The sequence below is a fragment of the Rhinatrema bivittatum genome, chromosome 5 (assembly GCF_901001135.1).
Source record: "Rhinatrema bivittatum chromosome 5, aRhiBiv1.1, whole genome shotgun sequence".
Lineage (NCBI taxonomy): Eukaryota > Metazoa > Chordata > Amphibia > Gymnophiona > Rhinatrematidae > Rhinatrema > Rhinatrema bivittatum.
Genome location: NC_042619.1, coordinates 20,479,009 through 20,506,151, shown reverse-complemented (window position 1 = coordinate 20,506,151; position 27,143 = coordinate 20,479,009). Strand labels below are relative to the sequence as shown.

At 46.3% G+C, this 27,143-nt stretch overlaps 1 protein-coding gene across 2 annotated transcripts in view; it reads left to right on the top strand.

Moving 5' to 3' along the window:
• The first annotated feature begins 1,825 nt into the window (after positions 1 to 1,825).
• The window catches only part of DNAJB13 (DnaJ heat shock protein family (Hsp40) member B13), a 38,365-nt gene continuing 13,047 nt past the window's right edge, over positions 1,826 to 27,143 (top strand). Inside the window, exons 1-5 of one of the 2 annotated variants that reach the window (XM_029602112.1) lie at positions 1,826 to 1,966; positions 4,086 to 4,189; positions 9,725 to 9,886; positions 20,870 to 21,027; positions 25,211 to 25,324. In XM_029602112.1, coding sequence (XP_029457972.1) covers positions 1,899 to 1,966; positions 4,086 to 4,189; positions 9,725 to 9,886; positions 20,870 to 21,027; positions 25,211 to 25,324 — 606 coding nt within the window. In that variant the 5' untranslated portion in view covers positions 1,826 to 1,898. Of the gene's footprint in view, positions 1,967 to 4,003; positions 4,190 to 9,724; positions 9,887 to 20,869; positions 21,028 to 25,210; positions 25,325 to 27,143 lie in introns of both variants that reach the window. The other variant, XM_029602111.1, reaches the window with a different exon arrangement.

Genomic DNA, 27,143 nt, shown 5'->3' with positions numbered 1-27,143 from the left:
GCCATGGCTTGTGCAAGTAAAAATACAGAGCCCGGGTGGCTTAGTTATGCGCTCCGGTGCGTCGAAGTTGTGTGTGTAGGTTTGGTACGCGCTCAGGGAGATGTGCGTGCTGTTGTGCGCACAGCTCGAAGTTATGCGCCCGGCACAGAGAGCGCGTGGCTGTGCGCATGGTACTTGGGCACGCGACGTGCGCGAAAGATATTTGTGCGCACAGGTCGGTGGACAGATCAAAATGGTGACTGCGACCATGCAGACAATATTGCAACCACCTCGGAGGTTCTCCCTGTAGGAGGATCCTCGGATCTGACCGGGATCTAGCCCTGCTAGGGCAGATCAACCTGGTGGCACTGGTCCTAGTTGGTGACCTGTGCGACTCCTCGAGCTTTGGAGACCGGAGACTTTTAAATAGATTTCTACCTTACCTTGTCTTAGTGCTTCCTGGTCTCATTCCAGGTGGTCTCCGGCTGCAGGTGGAGAGGGAAAATACCTTCATTGCCACGCTCGAAGTTGCACTCACTACCTCTCAGCCTCACCCGATGTCGGGGGCTAGGTCCCAGCTGAGGGTCGGCCGCTGGACCGAGGCTTACCTCCAAGGGATCGCGGAAATCACCTCGGGAATTTGCAACTGGGGAAGGGACACCCAATGGGTGTCACCGCAGGAGCGCAGGGCTCCGCTGTAGAGGTAAGATTTCTTCTTATTTTGGTTTTCTTTGCTAAATTATTCTAAGGCTGTGCTAGTGTGCATAGAGTCCTGAACTGCTATGGAGATGGAAAATACTGAAGAGCTGCACTTCCTGCAGGGGTATATGTACTAGGGGCTGACGTCAGATTGAAATCTGATCCGTCTCCAACTGCTAGCAGGAGTACACTATACCCATTGGTCCTGAGTCCATCTGCTACACGCTAGGAAAGATGCTGTTTTTATTGCTAATTTTTCACACTTTTTTAAATAAAATCTGTATCTGATTTGATCATGCCTTTTTTTTTTTTTTTTTTTACTTTTTATTAATGCATTTTTATATAACATTTTCCAATAATTCACTTAAAAAGGGAGAAACAAGAATGAAGATATGACACATAAATAATAGGACAGAATCATAACCAGAAAAATGGACATAGCCAATTCAATCCTATTCCTCAACGATGAGAATCAATACGATTAATCATCAGATAAAGAAAACAAACCACGGAAATGCAAAAAGCTGACAGGGTCATCATAAATCTAATACAAAACCAAATCCCCTGCTCCATCAAGGAAAGCAAAAGGGCATTTCGAGAAGGAAGCGGCTCTATTCGAGCGTCTGGCGTAATATGTGCAGAGCTGCCCTGTCCTAGCTAGGGTTTTGCCATTTGAATCCTGGGGGTTTGTGCTGTTATGATAAATCGTAGATAAATAGTCGCGTGTCAGCAGAAGATGAGGCCCCCGCGGGAGGAGGACCGCAGGCTGCCTTCGCTCCTACCGCGGCACCGGCATCTCCTTCATCCTGCCGGCTCGGGCCCGCACTAGCAGGACGAAGCAGATGCTGCTCCTGCGGCCAGCGCCTCCGGTCTCGCCTGTGGTGCAGAGCAAACGTTTGCAGTTTGATCCGCGTGGGGCTCCGTATCTACAAAGAGAGGCGCTGGGTAGACATCCTCCCCAATCTGGCTGCACTTGGAGAGCCAAAACCCGGATATTTTCCTTCCCCTCCTGCCTTCCGCTCACTAGCCTTAATTCCCATACTGTCCGGAGAAAATCCGGGGGCAGAGCGCTGTGGGGACTGTAGTCCTGCACGGCCCGGAAGCCGCCCCCCCCCCCAGGAAGGACCGGAAGAAACCACAACTCCCAGGATGCTGCGCGCTCTGGGGGCGTCCTTAGCAACGGTGCCCCGTAAACACGGCGGGGACAGTCCTTGGGCAGCATGGGGCAGGATTACTATGCGGTGCTTGAGATCACCGCGAATGCCGACGACGAGGCCATTAAAAAGGCGTGAGTATGAAGGGTGGGGGAGATTATTATCTCTTTGATCATCCTGTATGAGAGAGACCTATGTGAGCACGCACAGAGATACAGAGTGTGTGCAGCATATATTCACCTATCATAAATGTATTTATTTATATTGTATTTCCTAAGTATTGCTTGCAAATAAAAAGTCAGTAACATGCAGTAATAATAAGGTATTTGTACTTCACTGCAGACTGTGTAGCCTAGGGTTGCCAACTGGCTCCAGATTTTCAGGTCAGGTTGATCCAGTCCTGGTTTTACCCCATTGCATGCTGGGACTTATTATGATTTCCTTTTTCAATTCCCTAAGAAAATCAAGACTATAAGCACATGCATGCAGGGGAGTAAAACAAGACTGGATCAACCTGTCCTGAAAATCTGGAGCCAGTTGGCAACCCCAGTGTAGCCTCAGCCTGCTACAATGACCCTATCACTCCTTTCCAGGTGCTCGAGTCTAAAGGATTGGACATTACAGCCTTTCTAAAATCAGATCAAACATGACACCCGCAATGCTGCCCTGCCTATCAGGTTTAGCCTTGGGCCCATTGCGGGCTGCCTCAATGGATTCCCCCTAGAGCCAGGAAAAAGTGAGAACTGAGCAATGTAGAAAATCCAGCAGCGTCTATCCTAAGATTAGTCTTCGGAAGGATAGCTGTGTTAATCTGGTGTCATAAAAAAACCGACAACTTCTAGCTATCAATACTAACAAGACTGAACTTCTCTTCATATCACCTGCAAACAACTCCACACTGACTACAACAGTCCTACCCCAAGGCTACCCTCCGACCGCAGCCTTGGCGTTTTCTTAGACAACAATTTTACCTTTAAAAAATTCATCACTGACACTGTAAAAAACGGATTTTTTAAGCTACACACACTAAAGCGTATCAGACCTCTATTACACCCACACGACTTCCGCACAGTACTACAAGCTACAATTCTATCAAAACTTGACTACTGCAACGCTTTGCTATTAGGCCTACCAAAAAACACGTTGCAACCATTACAAATGCTTCAAAACGCAGCGGCGCGCATCATCACCAACATGCACCGCCACGATCACATCACTCCTGTGCTTCAATCCCTTCGCTGGCTACCCGTAGCATCAAGGATCATATACAAATCGATTACGCTGATACATAAGGCCATCTATAACCAAAACATGCAATGGTTTCCTGAGCACCTGTCTTTCAAAAAAACAAACCATCCAATCAGATCCCAACATCAGGCCAGACTGCCGATCCCTTCTCCTAAACTAACTAAACTTACATCCACTAAAGAACGTTCGCTCATCATAGCAGGAACCAAAATGTGGAACAGTATGCCCGCGGATCTGCGCCAGAAACCCTGCCACCGAAAATTTAAACATGACCAAAAACATGGCTGTTTAGAAAAGCCTTCCATTGAAGGATGGGACTCATGCAAATTACATACTTCGCTGTTCAACCTATTCCTGATTCCTCTATTCTACCTTGCCTTTCCCTTTCCCCTCTGACTCCCCCCCATCTCTGACATGGGGGGGGGGGGATACGAGAGTCAGACCAGCAGTGCGGGTCTGACTCCCTTCCCCCCCACTATGATTCCCCCTTTCCCTTACCCTCCTTTTCCTTAGAAATAACTCCCTTCAAGACAGACTTTAGTTAATATTGTTACACATATGTATTTGATACGTATACTCCTAGTTTTTCTGTTAAATAAGCACTTTGCTTATTCCACTTATGTTCATTGTAAAGCCTTTGGCTGAATTACTGTTTGCTGTAAACCGAGGTGATGTGCTTCACGTGCCGCGGTGTATAAAAAAGTATAAATAAATAAATAAAAATGACAGCAGTCGAGTGGCACCTTATAGACTAATCAATTTATTAAAGCATGAGGTCTCTTTGTTTTGGCTTTTGAATTCTTCCAAAGGGCATGTAGCGCATTTTAGCAGGAATAGTTGCAGAAGATTAATTTCATGCCACTGTTGATATTTTGTGTTGTCGAGACTCTGAGTATCTGTTCTTGCCCACCTTTTTACCTTAGGGACTGAAAGCATGTTTCAGCTTCATATCTGCATTGGAAATAATAGAAAACATATGAAAATATCTGTTCACCCTCATTCCAGATATCGTAAGCTTGCTTTGAAGTTCCACCCCTTTAAAAATAAGGAGCCAGGATCGCAATTCAAATTCAAGCAGATTGCAGAAGCCTACGATGTCCTCAGTGATCGTAAGTAACAGTGTCGATCTCTGTCTGAATGATGGACAGTTCAGAGAACGACTGAAAGCAGCTATAAATTATGTAAGAGCCTGAGCTGAACTTTTGGTGTGTTGGAGGGACAGGGGACCCTGAGGGATTATGATGGGGGCATTACAGTACCTCAGATTTATTTGATTTCTGTTTACTTTTTGACACTTAAAAACGGATTACATTCAGGTACTGTAGGTATTTCCCTATCCCCAGAGGGCTTACAATCTGAGGCAAAGGAGGGTAAAGTGACTTGCCCAAGGATTTGAACCCTGGTTCGTAGCCCTTTTCTCTAGCCACTAGGCTACTCCTCCAAATGAGATATAAATAAGGCACAAGAAGAAGACACAAACATCTTTCAATGGAAAGGAAATTCTAGAATAAAAGGTCATGAGATGTGACTCCAAGGGGGTAGACTCGGGAGTACGATCAGAAAATATTTCTTCATGGAGGGGATGGAGGAGGCAAAAAAAGTAGCAGAATTCAAGAAAGCCTGGGATGATCGTACGTAATGTCGACAAGGGGCTAAAATTGGAGACTGAATAGGGTCTGTGGTATTGCAACAGGAAGGGAGAATGGACAGACTAGAAGTGCCCTGTGGTGTTTATCTGCTGTCATATTACAAGGATATAAGAAGTTCCATAGCAACTGAGCACAGCCTTGATGTGAGAGAGCATGTGAGAGCGTGAGAACATGTGCGTATGTTTATTTATGTAAAAAAAATATATATTCCACACACTTCCACAGTTTGCGGTGGAGTACAAAAAAAATTGCAAATAAGAACAAGGTCCATAGTTAGTCGCTATCTGGATAGCAAAGTTAGCCGGATAAACTTATCTGGCTAACCTTGGAGGTATATTCATTAGTACAGCTGCCTTACTGAATATAGCCGACTACCTTAAAGTTTATCCAGCTAACTTTAGGACAGCTCTATGGCACAACCAGACTTGGCTGGATAACTTATCTGTCTAACTCAGCTCCTCCCAGTTAGGCCCCTGGAATGCCCCTAACTTATCCAATTAAATTCTAGTTGGCTAACTTATTAACCAGCTAGAATTATTTTATGTCCTAAAGCTTTAGTCAAAATGTACTGGAACATGTCATTAGATAGAGGTTAATGCCTGTTTATGAATACTACCTAAGTAACCCATCAATATTCGTCGATTTATAGCTATGAATATTACTTTTGTAAACCGTTGTGATCTTTACATAGAACGACAGTATCTGAAATGTCAAAATACATAAATAAATAAATGTAGCTGGATAAGTGCCCAAATCTTCATTTCATCAGATAACGTCTGAGTTATCTGGCGATATACTTTTGAGTATGGACCTCAGCAAGTTCAAACCCGCACATATTAAACTAAGAGATGCAACACACAGACCTAAAGCTAGCAAGAAATGGTTATTTCATCTTTCATCCCCCTCTCTAGAGAGACATTGAAGTAACCAGTATCTTGCTGGAGCCACATAATTTACAATTCAACAACAATGCAAAAGGACAAAAATGAATCATTCACTGCAACTACAGAGTTCTACTATTATCTTCAAACAAATGAACTCAATTCCAATGACTATAACAGCCCAAATTTGTAACATAATGCCACTTGAAGATCAAACATCTTGAACAGAGAAGTCTTAAAAGCTCTTTTAAATAACTGAGTGCAGATCACAACATGGGACGCTCAGGGAGTCTACTCCCGAAAGTTCTTTCACAGGATTCTGTCATATAGACAACCCCTGGTGATGGCTCCTCGAAAAGGCCATGATGGGTGGACCACAAGGCATGGGAGGGCCCGTACAACCGCAGGGTAGAATTAATCCCAGCAATTAGTGGAATTAACATGGATTTGCCACTCGATCGGAAGCCAGTGGCGCACTCTGGATTTTCAGGATTATATGCCCGTGTGTACCAGTGAGTACTCTCGCCATGGAGCGCTCTGGATTTCCAGGATTATATGCCCGTGTGTACCAGTGAGTACTCTCGCCATGGAGCGCTCTGGATTTCCAGGATTATATGCCCGTGTGTACCAGTGAGTACTCTCGCCATGGAGCGCTCTGGATTTCCAGGATTATATGCCCGTGTGTACCAGTGAGTACTCTCGCCATGGAGCGCTCTGCATTTCCAGGATTATATGCCCGTGTGTACCAGTGAGTACTCTCGCCATGGAGCGCTCTGGATTTCCAGGATTATATGCCCGTGTGTACCAGTGAGTACTCTCGCCATGGAGCGCTCTGGATTTCCAGGATTATATGCCCATGTGTACCAGTGAGTACTCTCGCCATGGAGCGCTCTGGATTTCCAGGATTATATGCCCGTGTGTACCAGTGAGTACTCTTGCCATGGAATTTTGAGCAGTTGGAAGCGCACGAAGCACTTGAGAGGGGATACCAAGAGACAAGGAGTTCCAATATTCAGTCCATTCCAGTTAAAATAAGTGACTTGAGTACAGAATGGAAATCTTTTGCATGCATCAAGGTTTCTGTGAGAGAGAGAGAACCTGCATGTGTATGCATGAGAGAAAGAAAGATGGTTCTTACCCCTTTCTCCCCCAACTAATCCACAACAGTCTCTGGCTCACTGGAAATCAAAAGGTTCCAAGGTATGGAGAGCAAGGAAATCCTTTTTCGTTTTGATTATTAGGTATTATTTGATGTCTCTGCTGTTCTGAAATATTTTGTTGGTGTTTAATTATTGGATTTTATATTTCTTGATTTTCTTGTTTGATGTTTTATTAGGAATGGTGGTGTTTCTGTTTTTCCATTGTTGCTCTGACTTCAGAGTCTGGCTTCTTGTGGTTCCCAGTTCAGGTTTTGCCTACACATTTCTGTGGTCACTTTATTCTGTATTTGGTGAGGCTCTGTCTGTGTTCTGCGTGTGTGACCCAGGTAAGGGTATTCTACAAGCTTGTAGTTTCTGTGCAGGGATCTATAGCAGCTCGGCTTGTTCCGTTTTCCCAGTAGGAGATGTATTGGTGTTTTAGGCCCTGATGCAATGTCTACAGCGTTACTTTTTCATAGGTCCGGTCGTTACAGTTTGAGGGCGGCTGTTACTGCTGTTTTGATAGGGGGAGTTTACTATATCGCAATTGTATTTCAGTTTATTCATGGCTTTCTAAGGGCCAAGCCCACATTATAATAGGCCTAATACCATATGCACTCCGAGTGTCGGGTTTTCTGGTTGGCACCACGGCAGTGCATGTAAATACAATCTATGTTGTTGTAAGTTATATCTTTACCTCAGAAAACTGTATTTGAATGACCTTTTTCGTGTAAAATCTGTTGTTTGGAAAGGGTCTAGGATAGAGCTGGGGGGAAAGGGGAGTACCTAGGATGGGTTTGGAGAAAGTGGAGGAAGAGCCTTAAGATGGAGTTGGAGGAGGGTGGGAAAGGATCTAGGATGGTGTTGGGGAGCGTGGAGGAAAGGATTTTTCCTGTGGGATTAAAGAATTGCAATTTAAATGAAATTGAAGAAGGCTAAATATCATTTTGTGTTGCTCCTTTCATTTGCAAAGCAACCCAGTACCCAAGTCTTTCCGGATTTATGCCACAGACTCTATCGCTAGCAAAATCTCACTCTTTGGGATGGGGGAGAGGGAAAGGGAGGTGATTTTGCCGGAGAGGTGGGGGTGGGAGGTGATACTGTGCATTTACACCACTGGTTAATTCGCTCAGTCTGTGAGTGGGTGGCTCATCCCCCTCAAAATAAAACAGTGGACATTGTGATGACTTGGGGGAACAGGGGTCTATGAGTGGATTCATTTTACTTCAGGAGCTGGAAGGGTGCTTGCTTGTGTCATTGAAAGAGCAATGTTGATTCCCTGGTAAGGAGCTCTCTTGGATCGTGCCCTATTGTCCCAAGAATAACAGTGGAATTCCCTGAGTAGCGGCCCACGCTGGATTACCCCATGTAACCGCATGAAGGATATCTGTGCGGTAAAACTGTCCTTGTGGATGCTGTTACGGTTGGCTTCCTAGGTAGATGTTTAGTAAATAAACGTGAGTAAGGATAACTCATATTTTCTGATGATTGTGTTGTTAGCAAGCGACTTTAAAGTCCCAGTAAAAGACCCGCTATCCCCTTTACAATGTAACAGCTGAATGTGAGAAAACCAGATGCAGTAGTAAAGAAGAAAAACTCAAGAACGACATTGCTAATAGAAGTGTCAGTACCAAGTGATTATTCTGTGCAACGTATGGAGAACGAGGAGAATCTCAGATCTCAAGAGATTCAATCAGAGACCAAGAAAATGTGGCAGAAAAATACAGAAATAGTTGCAGTTGTATTGGGCACCGCTGGCTTAACTATAAAGAGCTTCCAGGCATCCCTTGCTATGTTGCCTGTAATAGGGGAACCGACCCATTGGATACCATGCGTTAGGGGAAATGGCTGGTTGGCTCCATTTTGAAATATGGTGTTACCAGGTCTGGAGCAAGCAGGCGCTCTGGCCCCTCACTGAACCCCAATAAAGGGTTTCGGAGGTAGTTTAGAGGAGCGGAGGTGGGGGTGCGGCTGCTTTCCTAAATCACCAGGGCCTTTTTCCCCCTTGGGGGTGGGGGAGGGGCTGGGGGGGACAACTAGACCCGAGGAATATGATTGTATAGGGACCGGCAGGAAGGCAGGACCGAGATGCTGGTGGTGGGAAGATGTTGAAGGAGACCCGTTTGCCTCAGGTGGAGGGTCGTATTGGATACCTAGGGGAGGGAACAGGGAAGGGAGGGGGTGGGCAGGGGTTGCATTGATCCCTGGGACCATTTCATGCTTTTTGTGGGTGTAGAATTAGGCTGTTTGGGAGGCACGTTAGGGTCCCGATGTCCCTGTGATGATTTATCTACACCTCCCTGAAATGTGATAAAAAAAAACAGGGTTAACTTTTTTTTTTCCTAAGTCAGCCATGTTTGTTCATTTACATTGAATTGCTTATGCAGAAGCTGCTTTGCATGCATTAGGCAATTTTATGCATGCAACTGCTTGTAAAACAGCTTATTTCCACAGGGGAGGAATACATCGAAGATATCGTGCGATCTGTCTGCTGCGATATTGCCTTATCACGACTTAGTAAATCCAGCTGTTCGATTGTAATCCCTCTGGGGCCTGAATACATGGGTTTGGAGCATGGGCTTGGAAAAGTGGGTAATTAAATCCAAACCAAAGAAAAACCTTAAAAAGAGGAACAAGTGTGGGAATTTAGTTGGCCCCGTAAGGTTGCCCCAGTGTATAAATTGCTCAGGCCTTGCCTCGGCAGTCTCCCCTTTGAAAGTCCGGGGATATTTTCATTGATGAATCTGGAGTGAAGATTTGATCCATCTGCCCCCTTTTCTGTTCAGTTGCGTGTTCGTTCCCAGCAAGCCTGTGGGTTCGCACATGGACTGCAACAGAACTAAGACTGGGGGAGAAACCCGTGTGACTCATGAATCCCCAACATGGATGAGATCAACATTCCCACCTGTACTCTGTTGGCATAAAAACAAAGGCAACGAAGTCACGTTGTCAACTTGTGTCCTTTATCTTTGTAGCTAGAAAAAAAGCTGTGTATGATAAATTTGGAGAAGAAGGCCTGAAGGGAGGAATCCCCCCCGATTTTGGCTGCGAGGGTGCTTGGACCACTGGCTACACGTTTCATGGAAATGCGGAGAAGACCTTCCAGGACTTCTTCGGAGGAGATAATCCATTTGCTGGTATGCGCTCTGCCAAAGCCACCGCTCAGGTCCTATCGTTGGGTTTCGGAGTCACTCTCGCTCACCTTGGGATCACCACCCTGACAAACAGGTGGAGATGCTCTTGCTGGTAATAGGGTAGAGCCAACTCTTCTTGGGTTCGTTAGGAGCAAGAATTTTTTTTCTTTTCTAAATGCATCTTTTTTTTCTTGGTTTATCTGACAGCTCCATTCAAGGACCTCAACTTTGCTTGGGCCCTTAAATGTCCTTCCTTGTCAGTTCAGGGTTATTGGTAATAACGTTTTGGGAGGGTTGTGCGGATATCTTACACATTATCCTGAGTTTGGAAAGAGGTCTTGGGGAGCCCAGAAGACAGTGACTAGGCCAATAACAAGTGCATAATGAAGGGTTTTATGCAAAGCCCTCTCGGTGGCATGGAAGGCATTTCCTGGCTCATTATAATATGTGTGAGGATCATTTTTCCTTTTCATTTATGCAAATGTGGTCCTCTGATATCACAACCTCTGGAATTGGACAGAGTAAGTGCACAAAGCATGCTTAAAGACTAATGTCAGGTCATTCAAAAAGCAAAATATAGAAACACTGGGCCACATTTCACTCAGAGCGTGGCCTCATTTGCATATGTTTTGAAACACTTATGCAATCCAGCTCCATAGGAATAAGGGGGGAAAAGGCATTAGCCAGACACCTGTAGAAAATGTCTGCTTAGAGTCCTCTTAAAAACCCGCAACCATTTAGCAAGGTACAGAGGCTGGGGAACCGCTGGCATGGAAGATCTGCATGTATCAAAATTGTACGTAATATCTTTTTCCTTTTCTGCAGTTCATCACTGATGGACAGCTGTTCTGCTTGTTAAGGTACAACAGTGGTTTCTAAACCCGTCTTCAGGTGCACCCAGCCGGTCAGGTTTTCAGGGTCTGTGCAGTGAATATGGATGCCCTGCCTCCACTGCATGCAAATATATCTCATGCATTTCCTTTGTAGATACCTGGGGACAGATTTAGAAGCCGCTGAGGTACAGCATTGGCCCCTCAGCCAGCAAAGTAGATCTTTCCTTTATAGCGACCATGTAACAGTCAACTGCTGCCCTTCTTTAATGCATCACTGGACACAGCAGTACTGGGCAGAAAGGTTCCCGCTCTGTGTCACCCACCCTGCAGGACTCCACACAGGGCATTCTGCCTCCCGTGCACACTGTCAATCCTTTTTTCAATTCAAGCCAAATAGGTGTTCATCTGCTCCATTTACAGCAGGTGCCATTCAGGAAACCCGATCCTCTAAAGACGGCAGTTCACAACAGGGTGACAACCTTATAGTGCCAATCGGAACAACATTTCCAGAGCTCTCTAGGAAATTCTTAAGCTACTTCTGAGCATGTGTGGTAGTTCTCGTGCATCCATGATCACTTATCGTGCCTCAGGTCTTCATTTTCCGCAGAGAACATCAGATGTGGATGAGGCGGGCTATACATGTTTTAAAATAAATAAATTAATGTGTTTTTCATGTTGACAAGCTAAGTTAGCTGCTCTTTTTCTTTCCAGAGCAAATTTTCTCTTCTAGTGTGCCTTATATTTATTTTTATTTATTTATTTTTAATTTTTATATACCGAGGTTCTTATAGAGACTACAAATCACTCCGGTTTACATATAACGATAAACTGCCCAACAGAGATAAGGGGCTTTACATAGAACAGTGGCACATATGGAACAATATAACTGGATGACAATTTAACATAATGATAATAAATAATATAGTATAGTTTAACATTGTAATTAATAAAATTATGTAATATAATCTGTATAATTTAACTATTTAACTTGGATATAGTGATATATTAACCATGCCAGATATAAATAATAAGATAAAATGAATTTTTGAACTTAGAAATTGTAGTCCAGTTGCAGAGGAAAATATAAATAATAAGATTAATTTTTAGAACTCAAAGATTGTTGTCCAGTTGCAGAGACCTGAAGGTAGGACTTGGTATGGTGACCATAATTAGGGGATACTTCTTATTTGGGAAGACTTTCCGTCTTGGTAGGATTGTGAGTCTGGGAAGGCTTGTTGGAAAAGAAGAGTCTTTAGTCTTTTTTTGAACTCTTGATGATTGGGTTCAAGTCTTAGATTTGGGGGGAGCATGTTCCACTGGTGGGGGCCTGCTAAGGATAGCGCTCTTTTGCTCAGAGATGATTTTACTTGTTGGGCATGCAGTGTTCCTTTGTAAGCGCTTCTGATTGGTCTAGAAGATGTGTGCGGTTGGAGTTGAAAGCTTAACGTGATGGGAGCTATTTTGTTTGTCGCTTTGTGGATGATTGTGAGTACCTTATAGAGTATCCTTTGTTTAATGGGAAGCCAATGTAGGTTACTAAGGATTGGGGTGATGTGATCTTTTTTGTTAGTGCTTGTTAGAATTCTGGCAGCAGAATTCTGTACCATCTGTAATGGTTTGATCGTGTTGTTGGGTAGACCTAGTAGCAGGGAGTTGCAATAGTCGAGCTTAGATAATATAATGGATTGAAGTACCAGCCTGAAGTCGGAGAAGTAAAGGAGGGGTTTAAGTTTTTTGAGGACTTGCAGTTTGTAAAAGCAGTCCTTCGTGGTATTGTTTACGAACTTTTTTAGGTTAAGATGATTGTCAAGCCATGCTCCAAGGTCTCTGACGTCTGGTGAGAACATGTTATTAGCGTTTGGTAGAGAGAGGCTAGAAGAGATTGTGAGGGGATCCTGAGAGACAATGAGCATTTCGGTTTTATTGGCATTCAATATTAGGTTGAGGCTTGAGAGTAATTCCTTAATGGGCTGTAGGCATTCGTTCCAGTAAGTGATGGTTTTTTGAAGGGATTCTGTAATCGGGAGAAGGATTTGAATGTCGTCTGCATAGAGGTAATGGGTAAGCTTGAGGTTTGAGAGTAGGTGGCAGAGAGGGAGGAGGTAGATATTGAATAGGGTGGGAGAAAGTGATGATCCTTGCGGGACTCCTTGCTCTGTAAGGATTGGATGCGATTCTTTGTTGTTTATCCTTACTTTGTAGAATCTGTTGCTTAGGAAGGAGTGAAACCATTTGAGAGCTGTGCCTTTGATCCCTATATTAGCTAGTTGGTCTATAAGTGTAGTATGTTTTACCGTATCAAACGCCGCAGAAAGATCAAGTAGAACCAGCAGGTAAGATTGTTTTTTCTCCAGGTTCACGAGGATGGTATCAGTGAGCGATAATAAGAGAGATTCGGTGTTTAGTCGTTTTCGGAAGCCATATTGAGCTGGGGATAGAATGTTATGATCTTCCAGATATTCTGACAGTTGCTTGTTGACAATTTTTTCCATCAGTTTGGCGATGAGTGGTAAGTTTGCAATAGGTCGGAAGTTAGCTGGGTCTGATGGAGAAGCATTTGGTTTCTTTAGTAACGGTTTGAGGATTGCCAATTTTAACTGGTTAGGAACTAAGCCTTGAGACAGGGATGTGTTGATAATTTCTGCTATTGGTTTTGAGATGGTGTTTGGTATGGCAATGAGGAGATTTGTTGGTAATGGGTCTGATGGGTGTGAGGATGGTTTTAGTTTTTTGAGTGTATTTTCAATCTCCAGTGAAGAAGTGAGCTCGAATGAGTCCAAGCTTGTGTTTTGTTGCGGTACTGTTGTTAGATGGTGTGTTAAGGTGGGGCTATTGGATGTAATTGAATGGGTAAGGTTAGTGATTTTTGTCTTGAAGTAGTTGGCTAGTTCGTTAGCTTTGTTGAGCGCTTGGTGGTCTGGGATAGTGGGAGGAGATGGTTTGGTTAAAGAGGAGACGTAAGAAAAAAGAGCCTTTGAGTCGAAAATGAAGTTGTGTATTTTTTTTGCGTAGAATTCTTTCTTTGTTCTAAGGATAGTATTCCTGTAGGTGTTGAGGTGGGATTTGTAGATGGTTTGTGTCGAAGTGGATGAGTTTTTTCTCCAGCTTTGTTCTTTTTTTCTAAGAGATTGTTTGAGGGATTTAAGTTCGGCTGTAAACCAAGGTTTTCTATTGTCTAATGTAGGTTGTATGGTTTTGGTTGTAGTTGTAGTTGGGCAGATTTTATCTGCAATTTTATTGTTAATATTGATCCAAGAGGTGGTAGCAGTTGTTGCGTCTGTGAGGTCAAGTTGATTTAAAGCTTCGGACATCTTTTCACTGAGTATGTCTAGAGAGCAAGGTTTCCTGAATTGGATGGTGGATTTGGTAGTGATTTGAGGTGGTGGGTTGTTGATCCTAAGGGTTGTGTGGATGACTCTGTGGTCAGACCATGGAACTGGTAAGCAAGTGGGGTTGGTGTGAATGTTGAAGGGTTCGTTAATAAAGATGAGGTCCAAAGTGTGGCCTGCCTTGTGTGTAGGACTGTTGATAATTTGAGCGAAGCCCAAGTGGTTGAGTAAGGAAAGAAAAGTTTGGCAGTTGATGGATTGTGGAGTAGCGTCTACATGTAAATTAAAGTCTCCGAGGATTATAGCAGGTTTGTCAGTGTTTATGTGTTTGGCTATAAGTTCGATCAGTGGGGAGGGATCCAGTTCTAAGGTACCTGGTGGGGCGTAGACTAAGGCTATTTGGATTTGATCCGATTTAAAGAGGGAGAATTCTAGTTTGGTGGAGGCGTTGGTAAGTTGTAAGGTTATATTAAGTCCTTTTTTTGCTGCAAGGAGGAGTCCCCCACCTCTTTTTTTGGGTCTGGGGACAGAAAATAAAAGTTTTTCTTCTCCCCTAAGACTAGTTAGGGTTTTCAATATTCTTGTAAGTTTTTTTTGACACACCAACCTCAAGCCTGTTTTCTCAATGGTTCTTTGGCAGGCCCCTTGGTCAACCCCTTTTTTTATCTCAGTCTTCTTTCTCGAGGGTAGTCATTTCTTCATTTGATTTTGCATCATTCATTTTTCCAACAATGGCGGAAAAGAAGGCTGGTAGCTTCAAGAAGTACCCATACGGCATTCAGAAGATGTCCATCACAAGACCTTCCACAAGAGCCTTGGGCTGAATCCATGATGTCGTGAACTACAGCATCTGTGCAATGATGTCACTGAGGGCTGTCAGGATACCAGAAAAGACTACAGTTCTACCTTGAGCAGAAAAAGAAGAAGTCCAGTTCCACTGAACTGGCACCAAAGCTATCAAGGCATAAGGTGCTGTGTCTCAGTCGCCCAGTTTATGCTGAGCAACGGGCTTTGAGCACTCAAGCATGGAGCCAAGGAGAAATGGCTGCAGGGGCTCATAAAAAGATAAGGATCGTCGGCCCTAATCTCATTCAATGCACCGAGCAGGAGGACCCTGGAGTATTCCGACAACCCTCAAAAGCAGTTTCCACTTTATTTTCCAGAAGTACAGCTCCATATCTTCAGCATCCCTCCAGATACCTTGAAGAGAGTTGAGACTCATCGATTCTTTGAATCAGCAGTCTTTGATAAGGAGCTTCAGAGGCTTGTAGCAGAGGCAATAAATGTCTCAGCAATGAACCATGTAGAGCGGCCAGTATCGACCAGTTGATCTCCACTCATAGCATCAAATGACCTGACTACTTCTGCCTCCCATGCTGCACCACATGTCTTGGTGCCATTGTTGAGCTTTAAGCATCAAAGCTTAATATCAGCTCCAAGAGCACAGAGTTAGAGACAAATAACTTTGGGGAAGGAAGCTTCTCCAGTTGTTTTTCAATAGTCATGTCCAAGGGCTCAAGAGTCAATCTTCAATGCTGAAAGGTGATCGATTCAAGGATGGGCGCAGCTTCGAATGTCACTTTCTCTTTAGATAGGGAGTCCATTTTTGGATCAGAGGAGCTTAGTTCTGATGAGGAATACTCTTCTGGTCCAACTCAAACCCTTCTCTTTCACAGGCGAACAACCGTTCCTCACTAGAGGACCTCTCCTTTTCAGAGTTTGTTCAGACAGGGGCCAAGGCCATTCCAACTGAGCTGCAGGTTGAAGGAGTGCCCAGGGTACTACTTTTTGGCCTCAAGAATCTGGATGCCCTGAAAGAAACAGTGGCTGTACCTATCCATGCTCCTGAATATTCATAAGAGGATGTGAGAGATCCTGCATTCTGCACTCCAGGTTGGCAAGAAAGTGGGCATGAAATATTAAAGCCAATATACAAAAAAAGCAGACTACCTAAATTTAAGAGCCTAAGGGCTGGATTCACTAAAGCCGCAAGGCATAGTGAATCCCGCGGTAATGGGAGTCGGGGGAGCGAAACGGGGGGGCGGTCCTGTGCTAGCCAGCAGCAATTGCCCTTCCGTGGAGCAATTGCTGCTGGCGTCGCGCCGAATAACTACACCATAAAAGATGTAGTTATTTGGCGTGAAACTGGCAGCGATAAAGGTGCTTACCTTTCGCTGTCGGCACAGTCTTAGCGGCATCAGCCCCGGTCCCGCCCCGACTCCTCCTCTTCCAGGGCTGACGCCGCCCCGACTCCGCACCCATTCTGGTATCGCACGCGATAAGGGACTTTTCGTGTGCAAAACGTCCCTTATTGCGTGCGATCCGCTTGGAAAATGACCCCCTAAGTGAGGTTCCTAATTTCAGCTGAACTTAGGGGCCTATGTTTTCAGCTGAAGATTCACCTAAATTTAGGCATTTAAAATTAAAGATCTAAATTTTGGCCTGCTTTTCATTTGACTAGATCAGAGGTAGGCAACTCTGGTCCTCAAGTGCCACCAATAGATTGGATTTTCAGGATATCCACAATGAATATGCATGAGAGAGATTTTCTTGCACTGCCTCCATTGTAGGCAAATCTCTCTCATGCATATTCATTGTGGATATCCTGAAAACCGGATCTGTTTGTGGCACTTGAGGACTGGAGTTACCTACCCCTTGACTAGACTTAGGCTCCTAGGTTAGGTGCGTAGTGCTGAAAATCAGTACTAAGCACCTTTTTTCTGTGCCCTAATTCCACCCCCACTGCCACCCATTTTGTAGACTCTACTCAGATCTAATACATGTTCAAAATTGCCAGTTCAGGAGCCTGTCTCCCAAAGTTAGGCCCCTGGTGTCTTTATTCAGTGGGTCACTGGGTGGTAACGTAGCTGGATGAGGCTGCCACTGAATATACCTGTCCAGAGTTAGCTGAATACCTCAGACGGTGATTTCCCCAAACAGATGTACCCTATTAAATTCAGCCAGATAGCACTCTGGAACATATTTAACCAACACCCATGGAACGCTTCCTGCCCTGTCTCTTTTTATCCAGCTAAACCTTAGCTGGATAATGACTTATGTGGCTAAAATGTATCTGCTCGGCAAGGTGGGAAATTGAAAGCTTGGTGTTTCTCTGGGTAACTTGAAACGTTACACAGACTTGACCTCATTGTGTCTAAGTTGCTGAGAGGTTCAGCCAGCCCCAATTGCCACCCCAATCCATGGTGGTGGAGTCCATGCTGTAATGAGCCAAGAAGCCCTCAGTACCCCCAGGGCGAGGAGACAGTACTAGAATACTGTGCTCCAGTTCCGCCTAGCACCTTACCAGAACCACATGGACGAGGGTTTGCATACCAGTTTGGAGAAGGCACAGAGTTTCACTGAATGCCTCTACCAAGAGACCTAGGATGAGTTCAGCTTATCGCTGGCCTAGGGCTAGGCCTGCTTTTGAAACAGCACTGAGAGCCTCTGCAGTGGCTACAGATGAGTGCAGACTCTCATGGCTGCAGGAAAGACTTACGGATGTGCCTTGTATAGGGAGGAATGTCTTTGGAGGTAAGATCAGGGAGACTGTGGATCTTCTGAAATGTTGCGGGGAATATAATAACAAAGGAAGCCACTTCTAAGTGGGGAGATAGACTGAATATACAGAGATATCTTCTTCCTGTGATCTTCTCTTTGTCTCCGATGATACAAGTTCAGCAGTGCTTTTTTATAACTTTTGGACGCCTTCAGAATGCAGCTGAGACCATCTCTTTCCGATTGGATGTACGTTCAAATTCTCTTATAAAAGGACTTCAAAATCACGTCCTCTATGAATAGCCAGGCTACATAATGCTGGCCATATTCAGTCATGGCTATTTTGTGGTACTTAACAACAAAGGTCCATCTGTGGTATTTTTACCACAGTCATCTGTCTGTATTCTCTTTGTTGAAGTCAGCATATTGCATGCTGTTCAGATTCTCATCAGTCTTCAGCATATTACTGATCCATTGTCTTGAACTTCATTCAAAGTCTTCAGGCCTTTCAGTATGTACAATGTCAGTGCAGCAATCACAAGAATCAATTACGCTTTCATCACTCTACAGAAGCACCACCACGCCATGCTTCAGGCCCTCTCCTCTGCCACAGCTCTGAGCCCTACTGCCTCTTTTAAGAGGTAAGAGAGTCAAGAACCCAGGAAGAACCTTTTTCAGCATATAAAGCTTTTTAAGAGTCCAACTCATTCCTATCAACTCCAGGGCTTCAACCCTTGCCACCACTAAGGTAGAAACTCTAAACCCCACACTCCTATCCATTCCAAACCAGGGATGAGTTTTTGACTAAATCCAGAGATTATAGTCAGCGTTCCAATCCAGGTTCCAGAGAAGCTCACTGTAGGAGGGTTAAGGTTCGATGAAGCCACTGACCCTCTATAACCTCAGATACCTGGATCCTCCAGATAATTTCAAAAGGCTGTAGATTATGTCTACGGGATTTACCTCCAAATTGACAACCACAAAGAGTTTTTAATCTCTGATAAACTCCTTGACCAATGGAAGTTAAAAATTTCCCTCTTGGCAGTTGAAGTGATCAAGTCTGTTCTATCACAGCAAACAGGGTGGGAATTTTATTCAAGGTTTTTTCTGGTCACCAGGAAGACTGGACGATACCATCCCATCCTAGATCTAAGGGCCTTAAACAGAACATCATGGGGGAGAAGTTCAAGATGCTTTCCCTGGACATCTTCTAAACAAGGAGACTGGCTGTATTGTCTGGATGTAAAGGAAATGTATACACATGGAGAGCTATATCCTGATCACAGGCAATATCTCAGGTTTATGGTGAATGAACACCACCTCCAGTATCATATCCTGGTATTTGGACTAGAATCAGTGACACTAGGAATTTTCAAAATAAGTTGCTGTCGTTGCGGTATTTTTGTGCAAACTGGGGGTTCACATGTTTTCCTACCTGAACAGCTGGCTGATCAAAGGATTCACTATAAATTATCCCAAGTCCAAATTGAACCCGCTATCTTGATGGAAGTTCATAAAGAACACAAGAAATTGCCATACTGGGTCAGACCAAGGGTCCATCAAGCCCAGCATCCTGTCTCCAACAGAGGCCAATCCAGGCCATAAGAACCTGGCAAGTACCCAAAAACTAAGTCTATTCCATGTACCCATTGCTAGTAATAGCAGTGACTATTTTCTAAGTCAACTTAATTAATAGCAGGTAATGGACTTCTCCTCCAAGAACTTATCCAATCCTTTTCTAAACACAGCTACACTAACTGCACTAACCACATCCCCTGGCAACAAATTCATTGAGTGAAAAAGAATTTTCTCCGATTATGCTACTTGCTAACTTCATGGGGGTGCCCCCTAGTCCTTCTATTATCTGAAAGAGTAAATAACCGATTCACATTTACCCATTCTAGTCCTCTCATGATTTTAAAGACCTCTATCATATCCCCCTTCAGCTGTCTCTTCTCCAAGAGATTCTGTTAAATAAGTAAAGAGAAGTTTAACTCACCAAAACCAGTTATTCCTCCCTGTTGCAGATTTGTTGTTGTTCTGCCTTTTTAGTTTTTGAAAGAAAAGAAGGCTTAGAGTTTGCTAAGCCTTTGGGTGTGTGTGCGTGTGTGTTCCCTTAATAACTTTTTGGTTTCTGTCCTACCCACACCAGATTTTCAGGACGTCATTGGGGGACATAAGGACTCTTACATTTTCAGCTTCACACGTATGCATGGACAGCAGATGAGCCATGCAAGCATCCCGGAAAGTAGGCTCATTTAGTTAGGGAGTCCTTTATGTGATTGATGTGAACTGCTTGTCTGCAGAGAAAACGAAGTTGCTTACCTGCCCTCGGTGTTCTTTATCGACAGCGGTTCATCAGTTACACAAATGCTTCCTCCTCTCCTTCTGGCACGCTAACTAAGCAAAGGATCATGGCTGTGTGGAAACTGCCGCACATACTCAGAAGAAGTCTAGGAGTTTCCTAGAAAGCTTTGGAAATCACATTCCGATCAGCGTCATCAGGACCCGATCACTCATGTATGACGGGTGAACATCTGGTACAGGTAAGCTGCTTCACTATATCTGGTGCGGCTTACCAAACGGAGGTTCAAAACAGTTGGGGGCGAGTCAACCCCTACAGGATGGAGCAGTTTGCTTACAAACAACCTGATTGCTGGGAACATAAGGTATTCCTTCTTTAGAAATGCTGTTTTTCCGCTAACTTAACTGTTCAGCTTGTAAATGTCATTTGTGGGTTTTTCATTTTTGGACCAGGCAGTTTCCTCCTGCTTCTTTGCCTTTGCAGGTCAATCAGAACCAGCCTTTGTTGGGTTACAGTGTTATGAGTCTTCATTGGCAACTACTTAGAGATTTTCCTCCTGTTTAATATTCAATCAACCGAGTCATTGCAGCCATTGTCCTCGGCTGGAGGCCCAAGCACCAGCCCTTCTTTCAGAAACCTGCAATCATGGGCTCTAAATCTTACCACTAGGTGTCACTGTTGTGCAGTGACTATAGTTCCCTTCCTTGGGGGCCTGTGAATGCTGCCTCTGCAGCGTATCATTTCTTTTTATAAGAAAACCAGACTTTTTTTTCCCTGCTGGATTAGCAGTTATTGGCCTGTCTGTCTTTGGGGGTTAGGTGGGATTCCTCCCTGTATTAATAGCTGGCCAGCAGTGTGATATCTCATACAGTACTCAGTATGTCACCTTGAGAGAATAACAGAAGACGTCAGCCATCCCCTCTCTGTCTGTGCTGCTCATTTTATTGAGCACCCATTGACTGTGAGGCTCTGCTTCTGACGAAGTCTGGAGGTGAAACTTTCGGTGTTTTCTTCCTCGTAGATTTTTACAATCCAGACGGCTCAGATGTGATCACAGCATTCGGAGGCCTGCGAGGGAGGGGGATGAAGAAGCAGGACCCTCCTATTGAGCGAGATCTTTATTTGTCACTGGAGGACTTGTTCTACGGATGCACCAAAAAGATTAAAATTTCTCGTCGGGTAAGACAGCCTTGTCAGGAAAGATGTCCCCAGCGGCAACTAGAGACTATTTGACACCAGAGCGGGAAGCGAGCCCGTGCAGGGCAGTGTGCCATGTCCGTAATCTGTCACCAAGCAAAGCAGTTCCTTGGTTTTCCTGTGGGTGACCTCCAGGGAAAACCAAGAAAGATAAGCAAGAACCGGCCCAGGAAATACATTAAGTGAATTGAGCTACTGGATAGGATTGGATCAATCTTTGTAAGTGAAACATTCAGTAAGCTTGTGAGCGGCAAAGTTATCTGGGTAACTCTGCTGCTTATTGGTGTCCTGAATATTTGAAAAAACGTTGCAGTCTTTAGTGCCCTGATTCCCCCTTTCCTAAAAACGTGGGGCACCCCCCCCCCCAACCTCCTCCCAGTACCCCAGAGAGAGGATAGGGGGGAAGGATTGGGCAGCTCCAGCCTGTGACTTTTTTGTGTTAAACTTGAGGGGTAAGGGAGGGGGATCGGGCAGCTCCAGCCTGTGACTTTTTTGTGTTAAACTTGAGGGGTAGGGGAGGGGGATCGGGCAGCTCCAGCCTGTGACTTTTTTGTGTTAAACTTGAGGGGTAAGGGAGGGGGATCGGGCAGCTCCAGCCTGTGACTTTTTTGTGTTAAACTTGAGGGGTAAGGGAGGGGGATCGGGCAGCTCCAGCCTGTGACTTTTTTGTGTTAAACTTGAGGGGGATCGGGCAGCTCCAGCCTGTGACTTTTTTGTGTTAAACTTGAGGGGGATCGGGCAGCTCCAGCCTGTGACTTTTTTGTGTTAAACTTGAGGGGTAGGGGAGGGGGATCGGGCAGCTCCAGCCTGTGACTTTTTTGTGTTAAACTTGAGGGGGATCGGGCAGCTCCAGCCTGTGACTTTTTTGTGTTAAACCTGAGGGGTAGGGGAGGGGGGTCGGGCAGCTCCAGCCTGTGACTTTTTGTGTTAAACCTGAGGGGTAGGGGAGGGGGATCGGGCAGCTCCAGCCTGTGACTTTTTTGTGTTAAACCTGAGGGGTAGGGGAGGGGGATCGAGCAGCTCCAGCCTGTGACTTTTTTGTGTTAAACCTGAGGGGTAAGGGAGGGGGATCGGGCAGCTCCAGCCTGTGACTTTTTTGTGTTAAACTTGAGGGGGATCGGGCAGCTCCAGCCTGTGACTTTTTTGTGTTAAACTTGAGGGGTAAGGGAGGGGGATCGGGCAGCTCCAGCCTGTGACTTTTTTGTGTTAAAATTGAGGGGGATCGGGCAGCTCCAGCCTGTGACTTTTTTGTGTTAAACTTGAGGGGTAAGGGAGGGGGATCGGGCAGCTCCAGCCTGTGACTTTTTTGTGTTAAACTTGAGGGGTAGGGGAGGGGGATCGGGCAGCTCCAGCCTGTGACTTTTTTATGTTAAACTTGAGGGGTAGGGGAGGGGGATCGGGCAGCTCCAGCCTGTGACTTTTTTGTGTTAAACTTGAGGGGTAGGGGAGGGGGATCGGGCAGCTCCAGCCTGTGACTTTTTTGTGTTAAACTTGAGGGGTAGGGGAGGGGGATCGGGCAGCTCCAGCCTGTGACTTTTTTGTGTTAAACCTGAGGGGTAGGGGAGGGGGATCGGGCAGCTCCAGCCTGTGACTTTTTTTTTCAGCTTAACACTACTAACTTTGACCAGGATATTCAGGGGTCGACGGATTCTGCTGAATATATCAGTTAGGTTTGAAGCGATATTGCCACAATATTAAGTCGGAGGAAGTACAGAATAGCAGTATTTTCTGCTTTTCTGTACAGGTTTTAGGCTGCTCAAGAATTAACGCTGCTTTGGGCAGTTGTTTAATTTCTGAGACTAAATGTGCATTTTTTTTTTTAAATCAGGGGAGAATAGTCAATAGCCTCATCAACATGAAGGACTTATTATACACAGTTTCTCCTCTCTCCTCCCCTTCCAGTCCTCGTGAAGGAGGTATAATACCCAGCTTCCCTCCTCTCTCCTCATCCTCATCCTTTCCCATCTAGACCTCTCTATACTCACTTCCCCAACCCAACCCTCACGAAGGAGAGATTACATAGTATCTCCCCTCTCTCCTCCCCACCCAGCCCTCATGAGGGAGGGATTATGCACAGTTTCTTCTCTCTCCTCCCCTTCCAGCCCTCATGAGGGAGGGATTATGCATAGTCTCTCTGTTCTCTATTCAGCTATCACGAAAAAACAACATACAGAGTCTCTCTCCTCACTCTTCCCCACCCATCCCTCATGAAGGAGGGATTATACAGTATCTCCCCTCTCTCCTCCTCATCCACCCTCATGAAGGGATTGTTGCGTTGGAGGTAGACCCTTGGCTCAAGGTGGGGTTGACACTACCCGTAGGGCAAGCCCCACAGGTCCCCACCATTGAGAAGCGGAGCTGACTAGAAGACGTAGGGCGACTGGAGCTTCGCCAATACCAGCCCTCGTTCTCCGCAGGTTGAGCCCTTGGGTGCCGGGGCCGGCTGGTCTTAGACGGGCCTCCATATAATGACTCCCAGTAGATGAGAAGAATAGTAGCCAGGGACCAGCAGAGGTATCAAGGGATCCAGAGACCCAGACGCCAAAGAGGAACAGAGCGGAGATAGGTGGCGCCCAGGTAATAGAAGGCCGAAACCTAAAAAAGCCAAGTCCAAGGTGATGCCGAAGGCATAGTATGAGACAGGCCAGTGTCAGGGTAGGTAGCTGAGCAAGGCAAGGTATAAAGTCAAACAGAGCAAGGGTCAAGCCGAAGGTCAGTCCTGAGCGTGGTCCAGACATGGCAAGGGTCAAAGCCAGAGGTCAATCCTGAGCATGGTCCAACATAGCAAAGGTCAAAGCCAGAGGTCAATCCTGAGCGTGGTCCAACATAGCAAGGGTCAAAGCCAAAGGGCAGTCCAGAAAGAGTAGGTAGGGACCAGGTACAAATCAGGAACCACGGAACGGAGTCAGGAACCAGGAAAGAAGGGCAACGAGCACACGAACAAACGTGGAGACCTGTTGCCTAGGCAAGGAACTAGTGGCGGGCCCTGCCTTAAATAGCAGGGCTAGATGATGTCATCATCTGGGGCCGCGGGCTAGTTTCCTGCTGCGGCCCCTTTAAAGGTCAGAGAGATGCGTGCGCGCGCCTAAGCAGGGGTCCGAAGGAGGCTGGACAGCGGCGTCTCCCCGCAGCCCATGCGAGGAGACCTGCCGGGCACTGGGGAGGTCTGTGGAGGAGCCAGGAACGGCCAAGGAGGCAGCAGGGGCTTGGGAGCATAGGCGGCTGCCCATAGCCGCGAGCGAGGTTGGACCGGGTCTGGGAGCAGTACTGCGAAGGTGAGTAGGCCCGGACGCGGGCCTACCGTGGGCGGGGCACGCATCAGGGATTATGCACAGTTTCTTCTCTCTCCTCCCCTTTCAGCCCTCATGAAGGAGTTTTTATACTCAGCTTCTCTCCTCTCTCTTCCCCATCCAGTCCTCATGAGGGAGGGATTATGCATAGTCTCTCTGTTCTCCATCCAGCTGTCACGAAAAAACAACATACAGAGTCTCTCTCACCTCTCTCCTCCCCATCCAGCCCTCAAGAAGGAGGGATTATACAGTGTCTCCCCTCTCTCCTCCCCATCCAGCCCTCACGAGGGAGGGATTTTGCATAGTCTCTCTGTTCTCCATCCAGCTGTCACGAAAAAACAACATACAGAGTCTCTCTCGCCTCTCTCCTCCCCATCCAGCCCTCAAGAAGGAGGGATTATACAGTGTCTCCCCTCTCTCCTCCCCATCCAGCCCTCACGAGGGAGGGATTATGCATAGTCTCTCTGTTCTCCATCCAGCTGTCACGAAAAAACAACATACAGAGTCTCTCTCGCCTCTCTCCTCCCCACCCAGCCCTCAAGAAGGAGGGATTATGCAGTTTCTCCTTTATTCTCCTCATCCAGCCCTCATGAAGGAGGCATCATACACAGGCTCTCTTCTCTTTCCTCCCCATCTAGTCATCATACTTAACCTCTCCCCTCACTCCTTCCTCTCCAGCTCTCATACACAGCCTGTTGGCCTCTCTCCTTTCCATCTAGCCCTCACGACGAGGGGTGGGGTGTGCAGCTCATGGCATATTTTCTAGCTGAGCTCTCAGCACACCTGTAGGAGCTCCTGTCGAGGTTTCCGAGGAGTAAAGCGGGTGAATGTGCGTTGAAGTGGGGGTGCACTGCTAACAAGGCTGTCACACCTAGGTGATGAATGAGGATGGACACACGTCCAGCATCAGAGACAAAATCTTATCTATCAACGTACAACCTGGATGGAAGCAAGGTACCAGAATCACTTTCCCGAAGGAAGGAGACCAGGTAAGTGAATGGGGACTGTCAGCGGCTTTAGGCAGAAAGGGACTTTATAAAGTTAGACTTTTGAGTTTCAGGTGGGAGGGCCTTTGGCTTTGTTTTGCCCCTGTTTTCTCACCGTGATATCCTCTTCTGATGCTCAGCTACGTGAGAGCGACGGGACTGAACTGCTCGGCAGCCTGAATGTGTTGCCTCTGTGATACCCCTTGGACTGCCCGTGTACATTGCAGCTGCTGTTTTTGTGGCCGGGGGATCTGGGTGAGAAATGGCACCTTAAGCGGAGGAGTAGCCTAGTAGTTAGAGCAGCGAGTTAAGACCCAGGGAAGCCAGGGTTCAAATCCTGCTAGCGCTCCTTGTGACCTGGGGCAAGTCACTTCACCTGCCATTGCCCTCAGGTAGGGCCTGATTTACTAAGGCTTTTCTCCCATTCTGTGCCTGTGGGAAAAACACTTAGGACAGGGAAGATAGCAGCTGTACCCGCATGTAACTTGCCTTGAGCTACCAATGAAAAGGTGCAATCTATATCCAAATACAATGAATTGTAGGGAAAGGGGTGTCCATTTTGCCCCTAGAGAGGTAATCCTGCCATTTACAAAACTGTCGTCAAAGGCCTCAGCTGGTCTGAGTGTCCTCATGTGGTGTCAGCGTGATAAGGAGGACCACCACTCCCCACTGAGAGGGGGCTGTAAAACTCCTTGCACCCCCCCCTGCTGCAGGGAGGAAGCAGGGGGCTAAGAGAGGAGTCCAAGATCTCGTTGAGCACCATCTCTTCACAGATGAGATCCTTCTCGAAGGAGGTTGCTGGGCCTCCTCTGAGAGGATGGGCTAACAGGACAGAAGAAGTTGTAGTTATATCCCCCCCAGGAGCATCGGGGCATTAACGCGTGCTCGATGCTCCCGGGGCCTGCTCTTAAAGGGGCCACCCCCCCAAAAAAAGTTGCAAAAACCCCAGGTGTATTCCCCCAAGCTGACTGGGGCTGCAGAGGCAGCGCCCATAGTCCCCGGGGCAGGGGGAACGAGACACAGACATTGTGCAGTGGCGACCCCTAGTGGTGGGGGCCCATGATTGTGGAGTCCGCTGGGTGACTTGTGAGGGGATGTAAATATAGAGGGGCAATTGCGGGGAGATGGGAATGAAGGCTGCTGGAGACAGATCCTGGCCCTGGCGCCAGTTGAGCAGGAGGCACAGAGGAGTGGGAGGAAAATGCCTCCCGCTCCCGGGGAGGAAAACGACATGCGTACATGGCATTTTCAAAAGTACGCTCACTAATTTACCCACCCCAGGCCTTTGCCGCTGCGCAGAGAGAAGTGCAGAGCACACGGGTGCTTTGGGCAATTTTTCTTTGAATTTCTGACTGATAAAAGCACCCGTGTGCTCTGCAGGCGGCTCAGAAATGCCTCATGATGTACATTCCTGTTCATACCCCAGATCAGTCCAGACGAGGGTGTTTATACATCCCTGCCAGCAGATGGCGGCAGAGAACAAAACCCTGAGGCACTGCTACATAACTGAGAGTGCCACCTGCAGTCCCTCAGTATTTCTCTGTCTCCAGCAGATGGTAGAGGTGCAAAACCTGCAGTCTGATAGTCAAAAAAAAAAAAGAGGTTAGTTTAGGTAGAAGATGGAAGATCTGAAGATGGAGCTTCCAGAGGTGTTAGGTTCCTTTGTGGGCCATCCCTCTGGTTGAGCAGGGCAAGCGGCAGGTTGGTAATCCCTGGCAAGGCTCAACCTTTGATTCCAGGGGGAGGGAAAGCCTTGCTCCCCCTGAGGTCCTCTCAACCACACCGGCCGGCTGCAGCGTCCTGGAGCACCCAGGGCTAGGAG